The following is a 19,073-nucleotide window of genomic DNA, read 5'->3' on the forward strand; positions in this document are numbered from 1 at the left end:
CAAGGAATATGAGCATATTCTTTTCCTTCTCCTCTCACCATACACCCCAAATTACTCAATTTTCCATTGCAGCTTTCCATATAATCACAACAGTAATGATAATGTCGATAATAACTTTGATGTTTTAGTGAGTTGCTGTTCTTTATGTTTTAGTATAGACAAACACACCTATGGCAGACACCATCATGTTTTACAGAGTATAAGAAGAAGGTGACAGAGTCAGGTTGGAGCCTAGGATTTCTACTTCCACTTCCTAGGCTAGAGGAGACAGAGCTGTAAGTAGATAAATTCAGTCAGTTTTATTACATGGGTGGAGATATGGCTCTTCAGGGGAGGGCACAGAGCTGCCTGTCTCATCACCTTCCTTTTCTCCTCTTCAGTACAATACATACTTAATGCATCCTACAGAGAGAGAGAGAGAGAGAGAGAGAGAGAGAGAGAGAGAGAGAGAGAGGGAGGGAGACAGAGACAGAGACAGAATGTGTATATAGAAGCAGAGGGTGGATAAAGAAAATGAAGAAAGATTCCTATAAAGATGATGCTTAGCTGTGAAAAACAACCCTCGGCCTTACAATTTTCCACTAAGCCTAATCTCAAATACTACCAGTGGCTCCAGTCTTCCTCTGTCCCTCGTCCCTGTTATCACTTGACCTCCTGCCTTCAGCCCTCCCCAGTGGGGAGGGCCTTGCTGTAGATACCCCATGCATGATCCTCTTAATCTCAGCCTCATTTGTTTACCCACCCTGCTGGGAGCTTAATTGCGCATGAGCATATTCTGCAGATCCTAGGCCATGGTGAATTCTGCCTTCTTGAAGGGATTTGCTTTTACTGTTGGCTCAGAGGAAAAGATTTATTTTATGTTGTACTCAGTACTCCGAAAATGTACATGAAACCATTTGTGGACCGGCAGTGCAGAGATAACATGGCAAACTGGTGTGCCTTCTTTTCTTTATTTTATTTTACCTTGTTTGTTTTCAGGTGACATGGTGTATTGGAAGGGATTTGCACGTGGCATCATGAGCCCTAAGCTTAGATTGAGCCCTCTTAGTATTTTTATTTCTGCTGTTTGGTGTACAACTTAATCTACTTGTCATTCGGTTTTTGGATCTGTGAATTCGGTGACTTAGATTTGATGCCTTCAATGAATGGAGACATAAGGTTTTAGAAGAAAGGTTGATACTATATAGGCCCAATCAAGTCTGGCACTGGCTTGTTGTAAATAGAATTTCATTAGAGCACAGCCATGCTTACTTGCTATGTATTGTCTACGGTGCTTCACAACACCAAGGTGAAATTAAGTGCTTGGCTAAAATGCTTAACACACACCATCTGGTCATACCCAGAAAGTATTTGCTTACTTCTTTTTCTTTAAACATGATAAAAATATGCAGGTTAAAATTTTTTGTTTCCTTTTTCATGTTACTTAGAATTGATTAATAAAGTATATCCAACGGCTAACAAAGGCTTTTGATACCTGTCCATATTTGAATTCTATAATTTGATGTTATTCTCTTTCTTATCATCAGCCTTTCATCTCACCCTTCTATATACCTAAGCTTCCCTTGTTGGCATTTGCTACATTTGACAAGCATATTCCTACCTTAGGATCTTTTCACTTATTGTTTTTTCTTCTTAAAGCAGGTTGACCCATGGTTGCTCCCTTACTTCCTTCAAGCACCTCTTCAAATGTCAATTCAGACCCTTACGTACAATTTGTCCCTGCCCTCCCCAACCCAACCAATACATCCCATTCTCTCCCCTTGTTTGTTTGTCTGACTACCATTTATCTTTGCATTTTATGTCTTCTTTACTTAAAGTTCTATCCATTTTAATCAGAATGTACGCTGTCTGAAAGCAAGATTTTATTTAAATAAATTTTGTTGTGTGTACTGCTGTATTCTTGGGGCTAAAAAAAAGATAGTAGACATTAAAATTGCAGATATACAAGTCACCTTTCAGCTATTTTATAATAAACCTGCATGCTTTGGAGTCCTTTTACTAGTGCTTTTGGTAAAGTGTTTAAAATTATGCAGTCCTGTTTTGTTTACCAACATCCCTGTGATGGACGCAAAGCAAAATAAATTCATTTCCAGAACAGTTTTAGCTTGGACTGTTGGGTGATAAAAATAAAGTTTTCAGGTTGAAACCTAAGGTTAAATAATAGTTTGGCTCATAGTCCTGCAGCTTTTGTTTCTTTCTACCTCTCTCTCACTTTGCCCAAGTTATTTAAAAAAAATATTTATTTATTTATTTATTCATTTATTTATTTATTATAGTCAGAGAGAGGGGATGAGAGAGAGTGAGAATAGGCACACCAGGGTTTCTAGCCACTGCAAACAACCTCCAGATGCATAGGCCACTATGTGCATCTGGCTTATGTGGGACCTGGGGAATCAAACCTGGGTCCTGAAGCTTCACAGGCATGTGCCTTAACCACTAAGCCATCTCTACAGCCCCCTTCCTCAAGTTCTAACAGTAACTTTGTTCATGGACCTTGGAATGCCTGCAGAGTCATAAGACTCCTAGGTTCAAGGCACCTGAACTGCTAAACCAGAGAAACCATGTGATGATATTGTTTCTTCCTGCCTTGACTTCTTACCATTTCTGTGTACACACACCTTCTTCTTTTCTGGCTACCATTTTCCCTCTCATTCCCCCCTGTTTTTGTACCAGTAGCTCATTCTTGAAACTGCTTCCCCATCTTTGACTAAAATCCTGTTTCTTTCAGTCTTTCATTTGGACAGAACTCTTAGACACCGCATTCACACCCACTCCTTCCTAATAGACTGGGTCAGGGACCATCTTTTGTCATCCCTTCATCATCAAAACTGTCATTACAACAGCAGAATAGTTTTGAAACTTCCCCGAGCTGCCCTCGGTGTTCTCTTGGGGCCAGGACCACTGTCCATGGTGCTGACCAGGCCGTGCTAGGCATGGCACCAAGAGGCATTAATCTGAACGCTTCACATGGGCCTGCAGCCCTGCACATTTTGTGTCTTCGCTCCTTTCATGCCCCATGAAGGAGGAATTTGAGGCCTAACATTGGCTTCCTTCCTGCTTTTTTTAAAAGAGGACATACACATGGATCTGTAACCTTGGATCTGTACCTGGTGAGCATTACAAAGTCTGAGAATTGAAGGTTAAGGAAGAGCTTAACTCATGGCTCTGAACTTCGTGAGAATGGCAGTATTCCTATGCTCTATTTTTATTCACTATTTCAGTAATTACATTTTTAAAAGTAATCTTGGGGTAGACAGGTGGTTTAGCGGTTAAGCACTTGCCTGTGAAACCCAAGGACCCTGGTTTGAGGTTCGATTCCCCAGGACCCATGTAAGCCAAATGCACAAGGTAGCACATACATCTGGAGTTCATTTGCAGTGACTGGAGGCCCTGACTCACCCATTCTCTCTCTCTATCTGCCTTTTTTTTTTCTCTCTGTCTGTCTGCCACTCTCAAATAAATAAATAAAAATAAACAAAAAACTAAAAAAAAAATCAAAGTTTAAAAATTTTTTAAAAGGAATCTAAAAGTCAGCATATATAAGATTCTAGTTCTTTCTACCCAGTTCTACCACTAACTATAGCAAGTTACTTAACACCTCTGCATAAATAAATATTAAGTTTGAAAAATATGGGTAAGTTCACATGATAAAAGTACTACAGAATAATGAGTTGCAAATAAAATGGCATATGCAGTATATGCCTGCATGCTGGCAAATATGTATATTTATACATATATGAAAACTTCATCATTATTTGTGTATATAATTTTGTAAATCACTAGTGAAGATTCTTTATCCAATAGTTGTCATAATAACCATTGCCTCATATTGACCTTTTTCCCATTCTTTCCCTTCTCTCTGATCTTTCCATGACATGTGGTTCTACTTCATACTTTCTCTGGTTCTACCCTTTCTTCGACATGGTTAACTTTTTAAAGCACACTTCCAGTAATCAAAATCATATGCAGCTATCAAAATCAGAGTTCAGACGCAATGTCTTCTCTGAATCTTTCCCCAGAGGCCTGATTCACCCATGCTTTTTTCTCTGTACTATGCACTTCTTCATTACAATCTCCTGAGAATGCTTTGTTTTCTCTGATGGACTTTAAACTTCAGGAAAGGGACTGTGATATGACTATCTTTACTGTGTAAGTGCATGTTTGGGGTGTCTGTAGAGAAATTATCTTATGTACTGCTCTACAATATGAAAAGTATAAATGTCCCATCAGAATTTGAATTATGTTGAGAATTATGGACCGAGATACCTTATGCAGATGCAGGCCATACATGCTGAGGCTTAGAGATGTATTCTGATTTTTTCTAGACCTACTTTCTTGTGAGTCAAGGGTCAGACTCCACCACTGAATTACTGAAGCATATTTTGACCTGATTCCCATTCTGTTCTGCTTTTTCTTGCCCCATGGCCCTCTCTTCATCTGTCTCTCCCATTCTGTATCAGGAGAGAGAGACCTTTTCATTAAACTCTGGTCCCATCGTTTATCTACATTGACCTTACACCCCCCTTGGCTATTCTGTTTATCTCAAGGGACTCAAAGTACATAACTCAGGCAGGTCAGCGATCTGCTTGCTCCAGGGAGTTCCAACTTTGGTAGGAATTTTGTTGCTTAAGCAAAGTAAACCTATATTTAATCCCACTAAATCTCTACTTACCCTCCTTTTGCATTCTTCATGTTCACCAGTGATGCACTTTTAATTATTTATATGTACATACTTGGGAATTTTTAAGGAAAAAGTTATAAAACAATATTGCACATTAGTTAGTGGCTTGAAATTTCCACTGGTATTTTCATACTCTCTTTCATGTAATCTTTACAAAAGCAGAAAATATATGCCACTAATTCATTCTCTGTTCTTTGCACATATGTGTCTGTGTATGATTGTGTGCATGCATGTGGTTGCATGTTTGTGCAGGTGCATGTGTTTGTGGAGACCAGAGGTTGATGCCTGTGGTGTATTCCCCAATCATTTTCAAGGTTACTTTTTGAGACAGGGTCTCTCACTGAAAGTGGAGCTCACAGATTCAGATAAAGCATCCATCCATAGTGGCCTGGGGCTCCTTCTGTCTCTGCAAACACAGTGCTGAGATTACAATTGCACATTACTGCTCCTAGAATCTGAATAGGTGTGGTGGATCTGGAACTCAAGTGCTCATGCTTGCATAAAAAGCACTTAATTCAATCTCACAGATGAAGAAATGTAGGTCCATCAAAGGAGTGTGCTTTTCTCAATATCATACCACATGTAATGTAGGAGGTAGAGCAAGATGTGGATTTCCAGGGTTAGTGCTCCTCTGTCTTTGTTTTCTCTATCATTAGTAATGGAAAAATCCCTCTCCCCCCCCCCACACATGCATCGTTTTCAGAACACAACTTTCCTTTCAAATGTAAATGTTCAATGAATTCACATTAAAATTGAGGAATAAAGTGACTTCTGGGCTATTTGATTTTTGAAATGTCTTTAATATCAGGTAACTTTGTGCCTAGATCCTATCATTGTTCTAATCTCTGTCTACCCACATCCCATTATCTACCTTCTTTCTTCCCTCTTTTTCTTCCATAGTCATCCATCAAGCATTGTTATAAATCCTTCCCTGTAATAGGCACCAAACTGTTAATAAGAATATGCCAGGGATTGGCTGAGAAGTTTCTGTCTCTGTAGTGTCATTAGTAGTCTACTGGTAGAGATGGACAGCACACAGACGGCAATAGGCAGTTAGTGCCTGTCAGACAAAACACCAGTGGCTGGTAACCCTCAGTCAGAAGGCTGATATGATGATGATTACGTAAGAAGAAACTAGATGTGCTGTCCATATGGACTTAAGATATAAAAGCCATTACCATCATCATCATCATCATCATTTGATCATGATGACTCTTTCACTGTTGCAAAAATGACCACTGGCTTTTATCTTTCAGGTGCTTATCAAGAAACTTCAAAGCATGGCTGTGTCTATCTGATTAAGTAATACAATGATAACAGTAGAATTTATGAATTTTTTTTTGGCTAAATAGGATTGAAAACTGTAGATCATAGTGTCATTTGACAAGTAGATAAAGCAACAGTAGAGCTGGGCACATGCACAGCTGTAATCCCAGCATCAGGTGGTGGAAGCAGGAGGAAGGTGAGCTCTAGACCAGTCTGGGCTACAAGCTTACATGCTATCTGAAAATCGATGGTTAAAAAAAAAAAAATGTAGGTTCTTTCACCTAAGGAGAGATGCCTATATGGATGGTTGTGTGAGTTTTGACTTGAAGGTAGAAATAGTACTAAAGATCGTGTTGCTCATCTTTTCTACCCAGGGAGTTTGCCCGTTGGAAGGTGAGGAACACAGCCATTGAGAGGAGAGACCTGGTCCGTCATCCAGTACCCCTCATGCCAGAGTTTCAAAGGAGCATCCGTCTGCTTGGCAGGAGACCCACCACTCAGCAATTCATTGACACCATCATCAAAAAATACGGCACCCACCTCCTCATCTCTGCTACATTGGGAGGTAGGTCACCTAGGCCATGACCCATTCATGATTTTGTGCCTGCAATGGAAATATGGGTTGCTCTGAGAGCAAATATTTCTTCATCTAGACTCCTGCCATTATGTACCAATCTAAAGCATGCTTCCCAAGAACCCAGTTGTCTTGGATGTTGTGGTTGTATCTGAACAGATGATTCAGGTCTGTAGAGATGTTTATTTTCATAGTGCAGAAGCTCTTGTGGGGGGGGGGGCAGCCGAGGACTGTGGATAGAAAGTACTTGCCACACAAGGATGAGAACAGATCCGAGTGTATACCTCTAGCACATATGTAAAACCTGGGCCTTGTAGTATGTACCTATAATTCCCATGCTGGGGAGGAGGAGATAGGAAGATCCCTATGGCTTGCTAGATAGACAGTCTAGACAAATTTGAGCTCTCAGTTCAATGAAGACCCTATTTCAAATAATAGTAATAACAATAATAATATAGAGAGCAATTGAAGGATACACCTGAATGTGACCTCTGACTTCCACATACATGTGCATACACACCCACTATACACTATACACACACATATTTGTATATATACATGGAAATATGGCTTAGCCTTGGAATTAACTTTTTCTTAATAATGCATAATCTTATCATTGTCACAGTTTCTTTGGAATCAGCTCTAATTTCAGGAAAATCTAAATGTCAGATGTTTAGGGAATTGTTTTTGTTTATGCAGTTCTTTTTTAAAGGCTGATACTTGAAATTATTGTTTTATAAATAGGCTATAATTTACATTTGATATGGGCTTGGAATAGATTGAGAGGAAAAGTAGGCCGATTGCTTTGCCTTGCTCAGACTTACCCATCCTTCCTACAAGGACCTACCAGGATCTGTCTTTGTGGGATGTGAGGAAAAGAAGCAAAATAGAACCCATGTAAATGTAATGGAAACAAAGGGATTTGATAGAGAGAAGAGCTTTTAGAAGTTTATGAGTCCTGCTTGAATATCTCCTTGAATGTACCCCTAGGTGTCAGGTTTTTTTGTTTTGTTTTTATGAGGTATAAGTCCAGTCTGCTTGATAAAATCACTTGGTGGTATAATACCTGCTCACAGATCTTCTGAGATGTGTTTAGTCAAGGGCAGTCCCAGGAAAATGAGACTGATAAAATTGTCAAAGTGCAGGTAGTCTAAGGCATGATTTCAGCAGGTACTCCCTCTTTTGGACGGGGATTGAATATGACACACTGGCACAGTCATTACCAATGTTATGGAATCACTGATAATTTAGCTCAACAGGATTTGCATGGCAAAGAGAAGTGGCAGAGAATTCATTCATTCTTACATTAATTTAAGACCCTGTTTAGTATTTGATATATAGCATTGTATAATGTCCATAGTCCTTAAATCTTCAAGTTAAGCAATATTTCCATTTTTTATAAACAATAAAATGTAAGCCAGAAGAAATATACCTAGCAAGTGGCAAAACTAACTTGAAAAACTTAAGGTTTACTGATCATAAAACTTGCATGTACTTGGCATGTTGGTGCATGCCTTTAATCCCAGCACTCGATAAACAGAGGTAGGAGGACAGCTGTGAGTTCTAGGCCAGTTTGCGACTATACATAGTGAACTCCACCAGGTGAGCCTGGGCTACAGTGACATCCTACCTCAGAAAACAAACAAGCAAACAAAACCCTGCATTTTACTTTTATAACCTATACCAAATATCTTTAACTAACTTGCTCACTCATCTACCACTACCCATGCGCTCCCAACAGCCAACTGTTCAGCATGTGTTTGTTAACTGTTAACCAGTTGTTAAGTTATGTAAATCGTTAAATGTAGTATCAGAAGTATAAAGTGAAAGTGAGTTAATGTCTACACTGAGTGTGGCTTCCACTTGTACCCCTTTCTTTGAGTGCCTCCTGCCTTCTACCTCACATGGTAAACATAGCCAATGCAATCAATTCAGTTCTTCCACTAAAAGTGGTTCTCTGGTCTCAGTCCCTGGAAATCCCAAGTAACAAAGCCTTCTTTCTTCATGAAATATATTTTTAATTTCTCCAAGGCAAGGTGGTAAATTATTCACAGAGCCTTGTTCCTCTCCTGTTTTTACAACACAACATTTTAAAATATGCAAAGCTTTGGATTGAAATCCAGTGTTGGACAGCAGGTTCTGACTGTTCCCTGAGCCCTCACTGCAGAAGCGTGAAGGAAGGGGAAGATTTGCAGCTCTGCCCCCTGATCTTCCTCTGTTGAGTGTCACTCCCGCAACTCAGTCTGTTGTCTGGGTCTCCATGTCTTCCTTTCTAATAGGTAGCAGTAGTAGTAATAAAAATAATAGTGCTTTTTAAATGCATATTGTAAGGGTTAAATAAAATGATGAATTAAAAATGCTTTTTCACGCAGGTACATGGCTTAGCACTGCCTGACACCTAACTAATTACTGTTATTTCTTCTGTTATCATGGTCCTTACTGTCATTGTTGTTTTTATTCAGTGCAGTTTAAGAACTGGGAGGTTCAGGACTGAAGCCTATCCTGCCACTCACTAAGTGAGCAGGAGGCCTTCGGGTATTGGTTTTCCATCTCTACACAGGGAAGTGTAGACTGATATTTACTGTTGTTTTTTTTCTATAAAACCTTGTATTCACAGATAAGAAATGCTTTGATGAACCTTCTGAGGTGTCAAGTAAGTTCCGAAGGGCATAATTAAACCAGGAAAGAGGAGTCTTAAATTGTCAGGGCAAATAAATGCATTTTCTTAGCTGTTTAGTGAAAAGGAACAAGAAAGACAGGGAGAGAGATGAGGAAGTAGACGGTGGGGGGGGGGGATCTAACAATTCAAAAATTTCCAGTTCCTCAAATTTTCATGAAATCCTTTAAATCCTTAATAAAAATACTTGCTATGAATCTGGGCATTGTGGTCCATGGCTATAATCTCAGGATTTGAGAGCATCATGTATAAGTATCACTGTGAGTTCAAGGCTAGTCTGGGCTATAGAGTGGAACCTGTTGACTCAAAAGACATAGCTCTCACTACAAAGAGAAGTATAAGATAATTTATTTTGGAGCCAAATATGCATGACCATGGCCCTGGGACACAGATTTAGGTCACCCCAACTGTATGTTCCAATGTGTTAGCAGCTTCATGAACTTTTTATAGTTATAGAACAAACAAAAGTCATAAATCAAAGCACATTTCAAATACTTTGGTTGACCATCAAGTAGGTGGGTTATCTCAAAACTGGGAAATCTCTACTATAGGCTTCCGATGCTGGTGACATTCTTAGCCCTTGGGTTGGTAGAAGTTGGGAGTTTGTTCTTGCATTTCAAAGGAGATTACACCTGATCAACTGATAATCAACACTATGTTAATTGAGAAACACAGGTGGACAATAAATGGCTATTAAGGGGCTAAAGGTAACCCAATGTAATTTGGCTCTGACTTGTAACATTCTGTCTCTGTGTGACCACAGGAGCTTTATCAGTACCTTCAGCCTTGCTGTAAGAAGGTACAGCAGATAGAGACCCTCCCTCAAAAAAAAAATTAAAATTAAAATAATAAAACAGGCAACTTCATATTGATGATCCCATGTAGAGTGGCTTATGATAAATTCTGCGTCTGGAACACTACATAAGAAAACAGAGCTATTAATTTTCTTCAGCTGCTCTGAAGATCTATTGTGGGCCAATGGAAACACCTTTAAGACAGGATGTCTATAAGATATGTGTGATTAAGCTTGCATGCATACTTGGAGTATATACATACCTGCTTACCAGCTCTTTACAAATGTTTTTCAAATCTTGGTTATGATTTACTATTTCCAGGCATATATGCATGTATAGTGCACTTGTATGTATGTGTATGGTATATGCACATTGGCTTATATATGGGCTGTTGCAAGTGTGTAAAAGTGTGTACTGCATTCCTAAGAGCTCACATCACTTGTGCATTTGTGTATCTTGAGGGTATATTCAGTATCGACAATACTTCATTTTGTGAGATCTCATTTGGCTATGAGTAAAATTGTTGGGGTTCAGAAGGAAAGGACAAATGCTATCACAGAGATGTAAAGTTTCACACACCACCATCTCTCCTTACCCAGTGACTCAAAGGTAAATAGAACAGCCTATGCCTCTCTGCATCCTTCTTGTGTCTGAGCCCCCCCCCCCCCAAGAAAAGGTGCTGCAGTGAGGCAAATTCCTCAGTGGAGCAGAAGACTGAGGAAAGGCCTGTGTGGGGTGAAGAGACAATTTGCAGAAATGCCCAAGTGGGAAGAAAGCACTAAACAAAGCATTCCCTTAATAAACAAGAAATTAAGTCTTAATAATGCAGCAAGAAGTCTATTAACCCCTCTTGATCTAAGATTCGCTTCTGCCAGCTCTCAGTCCAGAGGGAACAGGCTTGTTTCACCTTCTATTCTACAGGCCCCTGAGAGAGCCTAAACTGGTACTAGGAATATTTATTTCCTCTGCCTTATATATAGCTCTTATCTCTAGTATTGTACTTAGAATTGATTTCTCCACTCATGTATTGATGTGTCTTCTCATCTAATTATCTACCCATACATCTATATTATATTCATGCCTTGACCCATAAAATGATAACTGGACATCTGCTCTACATGAGATCCTAAGAGATACATCAGGAAAATTAGATAGATGAGTCAGTCTGTGTTCTTCCTTCCCACTACCCACTGTCTATGAAGCTCAAAATGTAATGGGCTATTATGAAGGCAGTCTAGTTCCAGAATCTGTGTATGTAAACACCACTGTCTTATTCACCCTTTCTTCCTCCCTCCTGTCTTCCTTCCTTCCATCTACTCTTCCTCTTTTCTTTTGTGTGTTCTTTGTTGTTTTGGTTGGGGCAAGATTAGTGACTGGGTTTGAACTTGGGACTCTGAATACTAAGTACACACTGTACCATTGAGCTGCACACTAGCCCCATATGAGTAAATTCCTCAAGGGCTACAATGAACCATCCACACTGCTCAAGCTACATTTTTAAAAGGGAAAGTCAATTTGATAATACATTTTAGTTGATATACCCCAAATATTATCATTTTTAACATGTAATCAATGGATAAACTACTAATGAAAGGTGTTCATTTTTCATACTAAATCTTGATGTGTAGTTATATTTACAGCATTGCCCAGAATCTTGTTCATCCGTTTCCCTGGTGCTTTCCAAAGTGCTCAACAGTGGTGAAATGACACACATACACACTGAGCTGACTAGCTAGAAAGTGAAAGGAGGAGAGCCTGCCCCCTCTAGAGGTGATGACGTAGCCCAAGAAGTGATGCCCAAACAGCTTCTAAGGAACATATTTGCATATGCCAGAAATACAGGATGGGCTGGCAAGATGAAATGACATTAAAACTGGGCCAAAAAGCTAGGTAGGATTTCAAAAGTCAAATATTTAGGAACGGGAAAGGACAAATAGCTTTTGAAAGGAAATTGCTTTTTTTTCTCTCCTCAACTCACAGTCATCAGTATTCTGAAAACATTCCAATTGTCCTAGATACCAGCCTTTATGTCTCAGAATGTACTGAGTTTTTGTTCTCTATATTTCATTTTATTGTATTTATTACATGTAAGGATAAACATATAATTATTGTAACCTGGTATTTATAAATAATGATAGCTAACAATCACATAAGGCTTACTATGTGCCAAGTGGGCTTCAGTACCACATGATTTTAATTAAATCTCTATGACTACTCTATAAGAATATTGTCTCCACAATTTTACACTTGAAGCAACTAAAGCTTAGAGGTATTAACAAGTCAGAAATTTCCCTCCATGGTCTGTTGTCTGCAAATAACACTGATAACCAACTGGCTCCTTCACTTCTCTTTTCTTTCCATTTCTTTTTCTTTCTTTTTGGCTGCCTTCTTTCCCCGCCTTCTCCTTTCTCCATTCCTCCCTATCTTCCTCCACTCCTTTATTTCCTTTTGGTTTTGACCTTTTTTTTTTTTTGTAGGCAGAACTCTTCTTTCCTCCTTTTTCCCTTCTTCCTTCTCCTTTCTCCATCTTTCTTTTCATTTGTTCTCATTTTCTTTCTTCTTCTTATTTTGTGGGTAGTGGGTGGCTGCTGACTGAACTTAAAAGTCTGTTCATGATGACTGCACTCGGCACCACTGAGCTGGTCCTCTAGCCCACACTAATGTATTGACCAGTGCAACAGTGGAGCAAGCATATTTATAAACATTGTACACATATTAGTTGATTCATTCTACCTACTGATTCTAAGGGATTCAGTGATATTTTTCTCTAGTATTGATGATAAATAAACTGAGGAAAAATAACTCAAGGTTTGTACAAAATGTAGGAAGGACTAAAGCACTTCTTGGGGACCATATACATCTACAGATTCTTTTCTGATGTTCTACAGAAACATACATATCACTATAGCTTAACAATGCTATTAGTAATCATGTATACATTTTATGTACAAAAATCTATAAATTTGTATATTAATGTTTGTCTCTATGTGTTTATATCCACTCATTCCTTTGCATGTTAACACAAATTATCTATCTATCATCTATCTACCTAACAGATGTGTCTAGCTATCGGTTCTCTTCCTTTTCCTTTTCCAGTTTTCTGATGTGACTTCTTTACTACTGTGCTCTCAGAAACACACTATGTGACATGTAATATATATATGGCATAAGTAAGACAACTACCTATTCTCGTTGAGTAGGCATTATATGCCAAGTATTATTTTTTGATTAAAATACAAAACATAATAGTGTAGACAGCATCTACCTTCAGGTGGCTGACAGTTTACTTTATGCTTTCTACATAGGGACATCATTTTCCTTAGCTGTATATTTCTATCTGCCTCTGAACTTTTATGCCTTGTTTACTTACCTATCTTTCTAAATACCCATCCATAATTCATTTGATTATTTATCTAGAAAAGGATGAGTGGGCCATACATAAAAGAAGGATTAGGGAAGGAATGAGAAAAGTAATGGGGAAAGCAGAGAAGATAAAAGGAAACACTGAGTGATGATGAGCAAGCAGAAGAGAAGTATATGATGGCATCTGTGTCAAGTGTGTCATTTTATAAGAGTTGAGCTTTCCTTGAAGTGAAGAATTGGACTATGTTGTGAGACAATGCTACTGAGAAGTAGGAAGTGGTTTAGGTGCAGTTAACTCAGTGGCTGAAAATTTTCCAATGATCATTATCCTAAGGGAATTTTCAACCACCTCTGGACTATTATTTTGCCTGTGTGATTTTTGGAGGCAGAAAGAAATTTTGACAACATTGACTAGAAAATCAAATCGTTTGTCAGCCACTAAACTTGGTCACTTTTCTTCACACACACCACACTGAAGCTTAAATGGGCTTCCTTATCTTTTTTTCTTTCCCATGCAGGAGAGGAGGCATTGACCATGTATATGGACAAAAGTCGCCTTGACCGGAAGTCAGGAAATGCCACTCAAAGTGTTGAAGCTCTGCACCAGCTTGCATCATCCTACTTTGTAGACCGGGATGGTACCATGAGGAGGCTCCATGAGATCCAGATATCAACTGGAGCAATCAAGGTAAGGTCTGTGGGTGGATACCCGTGGCAGGTTCTCAAGTCAGCAGCTCTTCCTGACAGATGTTCTGTGAGTAGGTGATAAATAAAACTCCCTGCTTCATACTCATGTAGCTCATTTTCCTGGCCAGCCACTCTGATGGAGATTATCATGTGACCTATCCTGAGCATCAGGTTTAGGGTGGCCATATTTACTGACTGACCTGACAAGTGCACACTGGCTGTGGTCATTCTATAATTATCAACAGCTCTCTTCTTCTTGTTAAAGAGTTCTATATAAATGATTATATTCAGCCCTCTTTCTAGCTGAAGAAACTGAGGCCATAAGAAGCAAATTATTTCCTCAAGACTATATATATATATGTGTATGTATGAATCAAACTAGTGATGCCCATATAAGCAAATTTTGAATACTTTTGTCTTTTATTCTTTATTCTTTCTTCCTTACCCTCTGTTGTAAAGATGGTAAAACTGTGGTCCACATTTGGAAACCTTTTGCTCAGTGGTTCATTGATAGAGACTAGACAAGGGATCAACAAGCATTATCTATAAACTGACAATAATATATATTTAAGCTGTGCAGCAGTATGGGCTTTGTTGCTTCCACTCAAGTCTGTTGTTATTGCAACAAAGAAGCCACAGACCTTGCATTCACAAATGAATACAAGTGTGTTTATTCATAGAAACAGATACATAGGTGCAATGCTATTTGCTGAGCAATACTTATCCATACTAGCACTACTCAATAAAACCTTCAGAGGAGGTAGAACTATGCTATAACTTTGCTGACCAAGAAGTAGCATTAGTCACATGCAGTACTTTACTATGGCTACTGAAGAAGTAAAATTGTAAGTTTATCTGTTTCAAAATTAAAACATTCAGTGCTAAACTCTCAAGATTTCATTTTCAGTACAATAAGTTTTGAGACAGGTCTTATAATGAAAATCTGTGACGATTTTTCTTAATTAATTAATTTACTTATTCGACAGAGAAAGAGGGAGAGAGAGAGAATGGGTGTGCCATGGCCTCTAGCTGCTGCAAATGAAATCCAGACACTTGTGCCCCCTTATGCATCTGGCTAATGTGGGTCCCAGGGAATCGAACCTGGGTCCTTTGGCCTTGCAGGCAAACACCTTAACCGCTAAGCCATCCCTCCAGCCTGGGAAGATGTTGACATAAAATGTATATTCTTTGTAAAATATCAATGCAGAATTTTTCCATTTAAAATTTTCTTAAACTAAATTATGTTTGCATTTTGCCTCTTGGTCTTCTGAAATTCTGAATAAAATATAGCCTTGGCCTTTTATGAAGTCTTATGAAGACTTCTCTAGAAAAAAAAAGGGCAGGAAAGGGAAGGTCAAGGCAGACTTATGGCAGATGAGTCAGAAATTGACCACAGGAAGAGAGACTTGTGGGAGGGAGAGCATTACTGAGGAAGGAGGTAATAAGGAGAGAAATAAATCAGACCGGCAAACAAAAGGCCAGTTTAGCTGAGAAGGATAGCCTCTGTTGGGGGGATTATGTTGTTAGGTAGTCAAGAGATGAATCTTTATGAAACCATCAGAGGCTGTGAGTGTAGAGACCTGGTTTTCATTATCACCAGTGACTCTCTATCCACTGGATGATGGTGGAATTGAGATATTGGAGCTCTGTCAGGAGATAATCCTCTATGTGCATCCTGGAACTGCAGTCTGCCTATTTGGGAGGAATTTCTCAGACAAATTACACAGAGGCCTCTCAAGGAACTATTCTCACATTTACTCTGGTTCCACACTCAATTTGGCCCTTGGATGTTTCTTTCCACTATATACAACTATCTGAAGATACAGCAGACTAGAACTTTCCTCACCCCTAGATTTTTCAAAGGCCAGCCTCTCACCCAGGCAATATATCTTTAGTAAAATATACTGAATGTGTTAACTCAGGCAGAACTAAACTATAGTTCGGTACAAACAAAAGGAAAAATTATTTTTCAACAAAAATGTCTCGATTATCTTTTATTATTTATCATATTTTCCTATTGACTTTATATATGTATATATTCAGTTTTTATTAAGCCAGCTTATTTTTTTTAATTTTTTTGGTTCATTTTTATTTATTTATTTGAGAGCTGACAGAGAGAGAGAGAGAGAGAGAGGCAGATAGAGAGACAGAGAGATAATGGGCTCGCCAGGGCTTCCAGCCATTGCAAACAAACTCCAGACGCGTGCGCCCCCTTGTGCATCTGGCTAACATGGTCCTGGGAAATCGAGCCTCAAACCGGGGTCCTTAGGCTTCACAGGCAAGCGCTTAACTGCTAAGCCATATCCAGTCCGTTTTTCAGTTTTTTCAAGGTGGTGTCTCACTCTAACCCAGGATGACCTGAATCTCACTCTGTAATCTCAGGGTGGCCTTAACCTCACAGCAAACCTTCTACTCCTGAATGTTGGGAGTAAAGGCATATTCCACCATGCTTGGCTGACTTGCTACATTTTATTATACAATGTACAAAGCACTGCGAAAATATGATCTTTTTACATGTTTAGATGAATAAGAACATTATTAGCATTATATACATGGGGAATGTGAGGCTTAGAAAGGGAAAGTTACTGATCTAAGATTTCACAGCTGGAAAAGAACAGGAAGGTATGTGTTGCTATTGATCAGGTGACACTCTTTACAGTGGAGACTGTGTCTTTGCATCTGGATGCAAACACCACCACAGCTTCTAATACTGGCAAGCAAAGGGATGCAAGGGCTTTTTGTATTTATACTAAACTCTTCTTGTTCCAAGGTTTTTGTTTGTTTGTTTGTTTGTTTCTTAATGGAAGATGGGATATTTATTGAAGCTTACAGATCCAGGGGAAATTCTGTAATGGCAGAAGCTGGCCATACTTTCACAGATATAAACAGAGAGAAGACAAAAATCACAAGCAAAAAGCCATACAACACACCTTAGGAACTCTAGGAGGAATTTAGGCATTTGGCTTATCTTTATATGGGAATCTCAAATCCACCACCACACCTTAGGGCCATACCCAAAGATCTACCTCCGCCAGCCAAGTGGCTGCAGATGTAAACTACAAACTAATAAAACACTGGATACATTGAGGACCATGTATCCAAGCTACCACATTCCACTCCTGGCCCCAAATAGATTCAAAACCATCGCAGATTGTAACTTGTATTTAGTCAAATTTCAAAGGTCCCCATAGTTTTCACCAACTTAAGTTAGTTCCAAAGTCCCAAGTCTACTCTGAGATTTAAGATAGTCTCTTAGCTATGAGTTCTCTAAATTCAAATAAGTTATGTCCTTTCAACATATAAAGGCACACAGTAAATATTTTTTAATTGGTATAAGGCATAGAAAGGAGAGACTGGGACATACAAACTCAACAACAATCAAGCAAACACCAAACTTCTGCAGTTCAAGTCCAGTACTACCAGATACTGACAGTCTCCAGATTTCCCAATTCTGCCCCTCCAACTGGGCAGATTAGACAGGGAACACTTCCATCCAAGACCAATAGTGCAGTCTGTGGTAGCCCTTGCACAGTCCAGGTATATTCAAAACAACATCAGGTCTCCATGCAAACCACGGTCCATCTTCCAATGGCTTTGCCAGCCTATCAGAGCATCAAGCCCTGCCTCATCTTAGCAGTGGCTCCTGGAAACGTATGCATTTTACCACCCATGTATTTGTCATGCTTCCAAATATAATACCAGATGAGAAGGGCATATCCATACTCTTAATTCATGCAAGAAATGAAATCATAACCTTGAAAAGAAGGTTCTTTCACCAGTAGACTCTTTCCAAAAGAGTTTACATGTCAATCAAAAAGTCTTTCCTGAGGCATCTTCACCATTGTTTTAATGTAAAGCAGTTGTGCCATCTTCCTTAAGACTGCTAATGTTTTTCACAATAGCAGCTTCAGCAACATAAAACCTGTCTCAGTACCTGTAATTTTGACTTGTTTGAGGTTTTCCAACTTAAAATCTTAAATCTCTCATTCCAATATCTTTAGCCAAGCACATCAGTCCATTACAAATTTAACGTTGGTCAAACTCTCTGGGCCTCAGCAGCAGAACATAGCCAGCCCTTATACCAACAGCCCAGTTCCAACAAAGTCTTCTGCAGTCTTTCCTTCCCCTTAGAATGTTTATAAGCCAAGTTCCCCAAGTTCAACTCTCTCTGCACTAAGCATTTTCAAATTCTTATTAGAATAGTCCATAAAACTTGGCTTACCACTCCAGAATGCATCTTCAGTCGTAAGCACCAAGTCTATGTCCATTCCTCCAAAACAAAAGTTCCAAAAGACCAAAACCCACATGGCCAGGTTCATCTCAGCACTCTACCCCCCTCTCAGTACTCATTTCTGTTGTAGACAGCTTCAGGTTCACTGAGATGAACTTCCAAGCCAGGCACAGTTATGGAGGAAGGGATATTTAATGAAGCTTATAGATCTAGTGGAAGTTCTATAATGGCAGAAGCTGGCTCTGCTTTCACAGGTATAAATACAGAGAGAGAAACCCAAGGTTATTTTTTAAATAGTTATTCTTTTTTTTTTTTGTTTTTACTTTTCCCTACCATCTCAAAACTTTGACAACAGTGTCTTTAGAAGTACACAGCCTGCAGGTCCTGAAAACTTTCTCCTGTAATGCTACTGACTAGCATAGTAGTGGACTAATGGGGGTAATGATATGTTTCCTATCTGGTAATGATGTATATGTGCTCAAAATTTATAGGAGCATTTTGTAATAAGATGGCTGTTTTTTAGTATTCCTTATACTGGTCATGTATACACATTATACTTGTTCCACCGTCTCCCTGGAAATCGCTGATTAGCTTGAGCTTACTGACACCTACAGAAGTTAAGTGGTTTCATTATCTATCACAGGAAATAAATTACCCAGACTAAATATAACATACATTTTTCCACCTTAGAAGCCCCTGCTTTGAAAATACACCACATTGCTTCCACTTGCCTATTTACAACACTGTGAAGAGAGGACTAGGGGTAGATGTGATGCGTGGTGTCTTCCGTCTGTGTACTT

General features: G+C 39.0%; 1 protein-coding gene across 1 annotated transcript in view; it reads left to right on the forward strand.

Moving 5' to 3' along the window:
• Brinp1 (BMP/retinoic acid inducible neural specific 1) overlaps positions 1-19,073 on the forward strand; it is a 199,711-nt gene that overhangs the window by 107,820 nt on the left and 72,818 nt on the right. The window contains exons 3-4 of the mRNA XM_045142268.1: positions 6,322-6,512; positions 13,874-14,043. Coding sequence (XP_044998203.1) covers positions 6,322-6,512; positions 13,874-14,043 — 361 coding nt within the window. The remainder of the gene's footprint in view (positions 1-6,321; positions 6,513-13,873; positions 14,044-19,073) is intronic.

Source organism: Jaculus jaculus, chromosome 1 (assembly GCF_020740685.1).
Source record: "Jaculus jaculus isolate mJacJac1 chromosome 1, mJacJac1.mat.Y.cur, whole genome shotgun sequence".
Lineage (NCBI taxonomy): Eukaryota > Metazoa > Chordata > Mammalia > Rodentia > Dipodidae > Jaculus > Jaculus jaculus.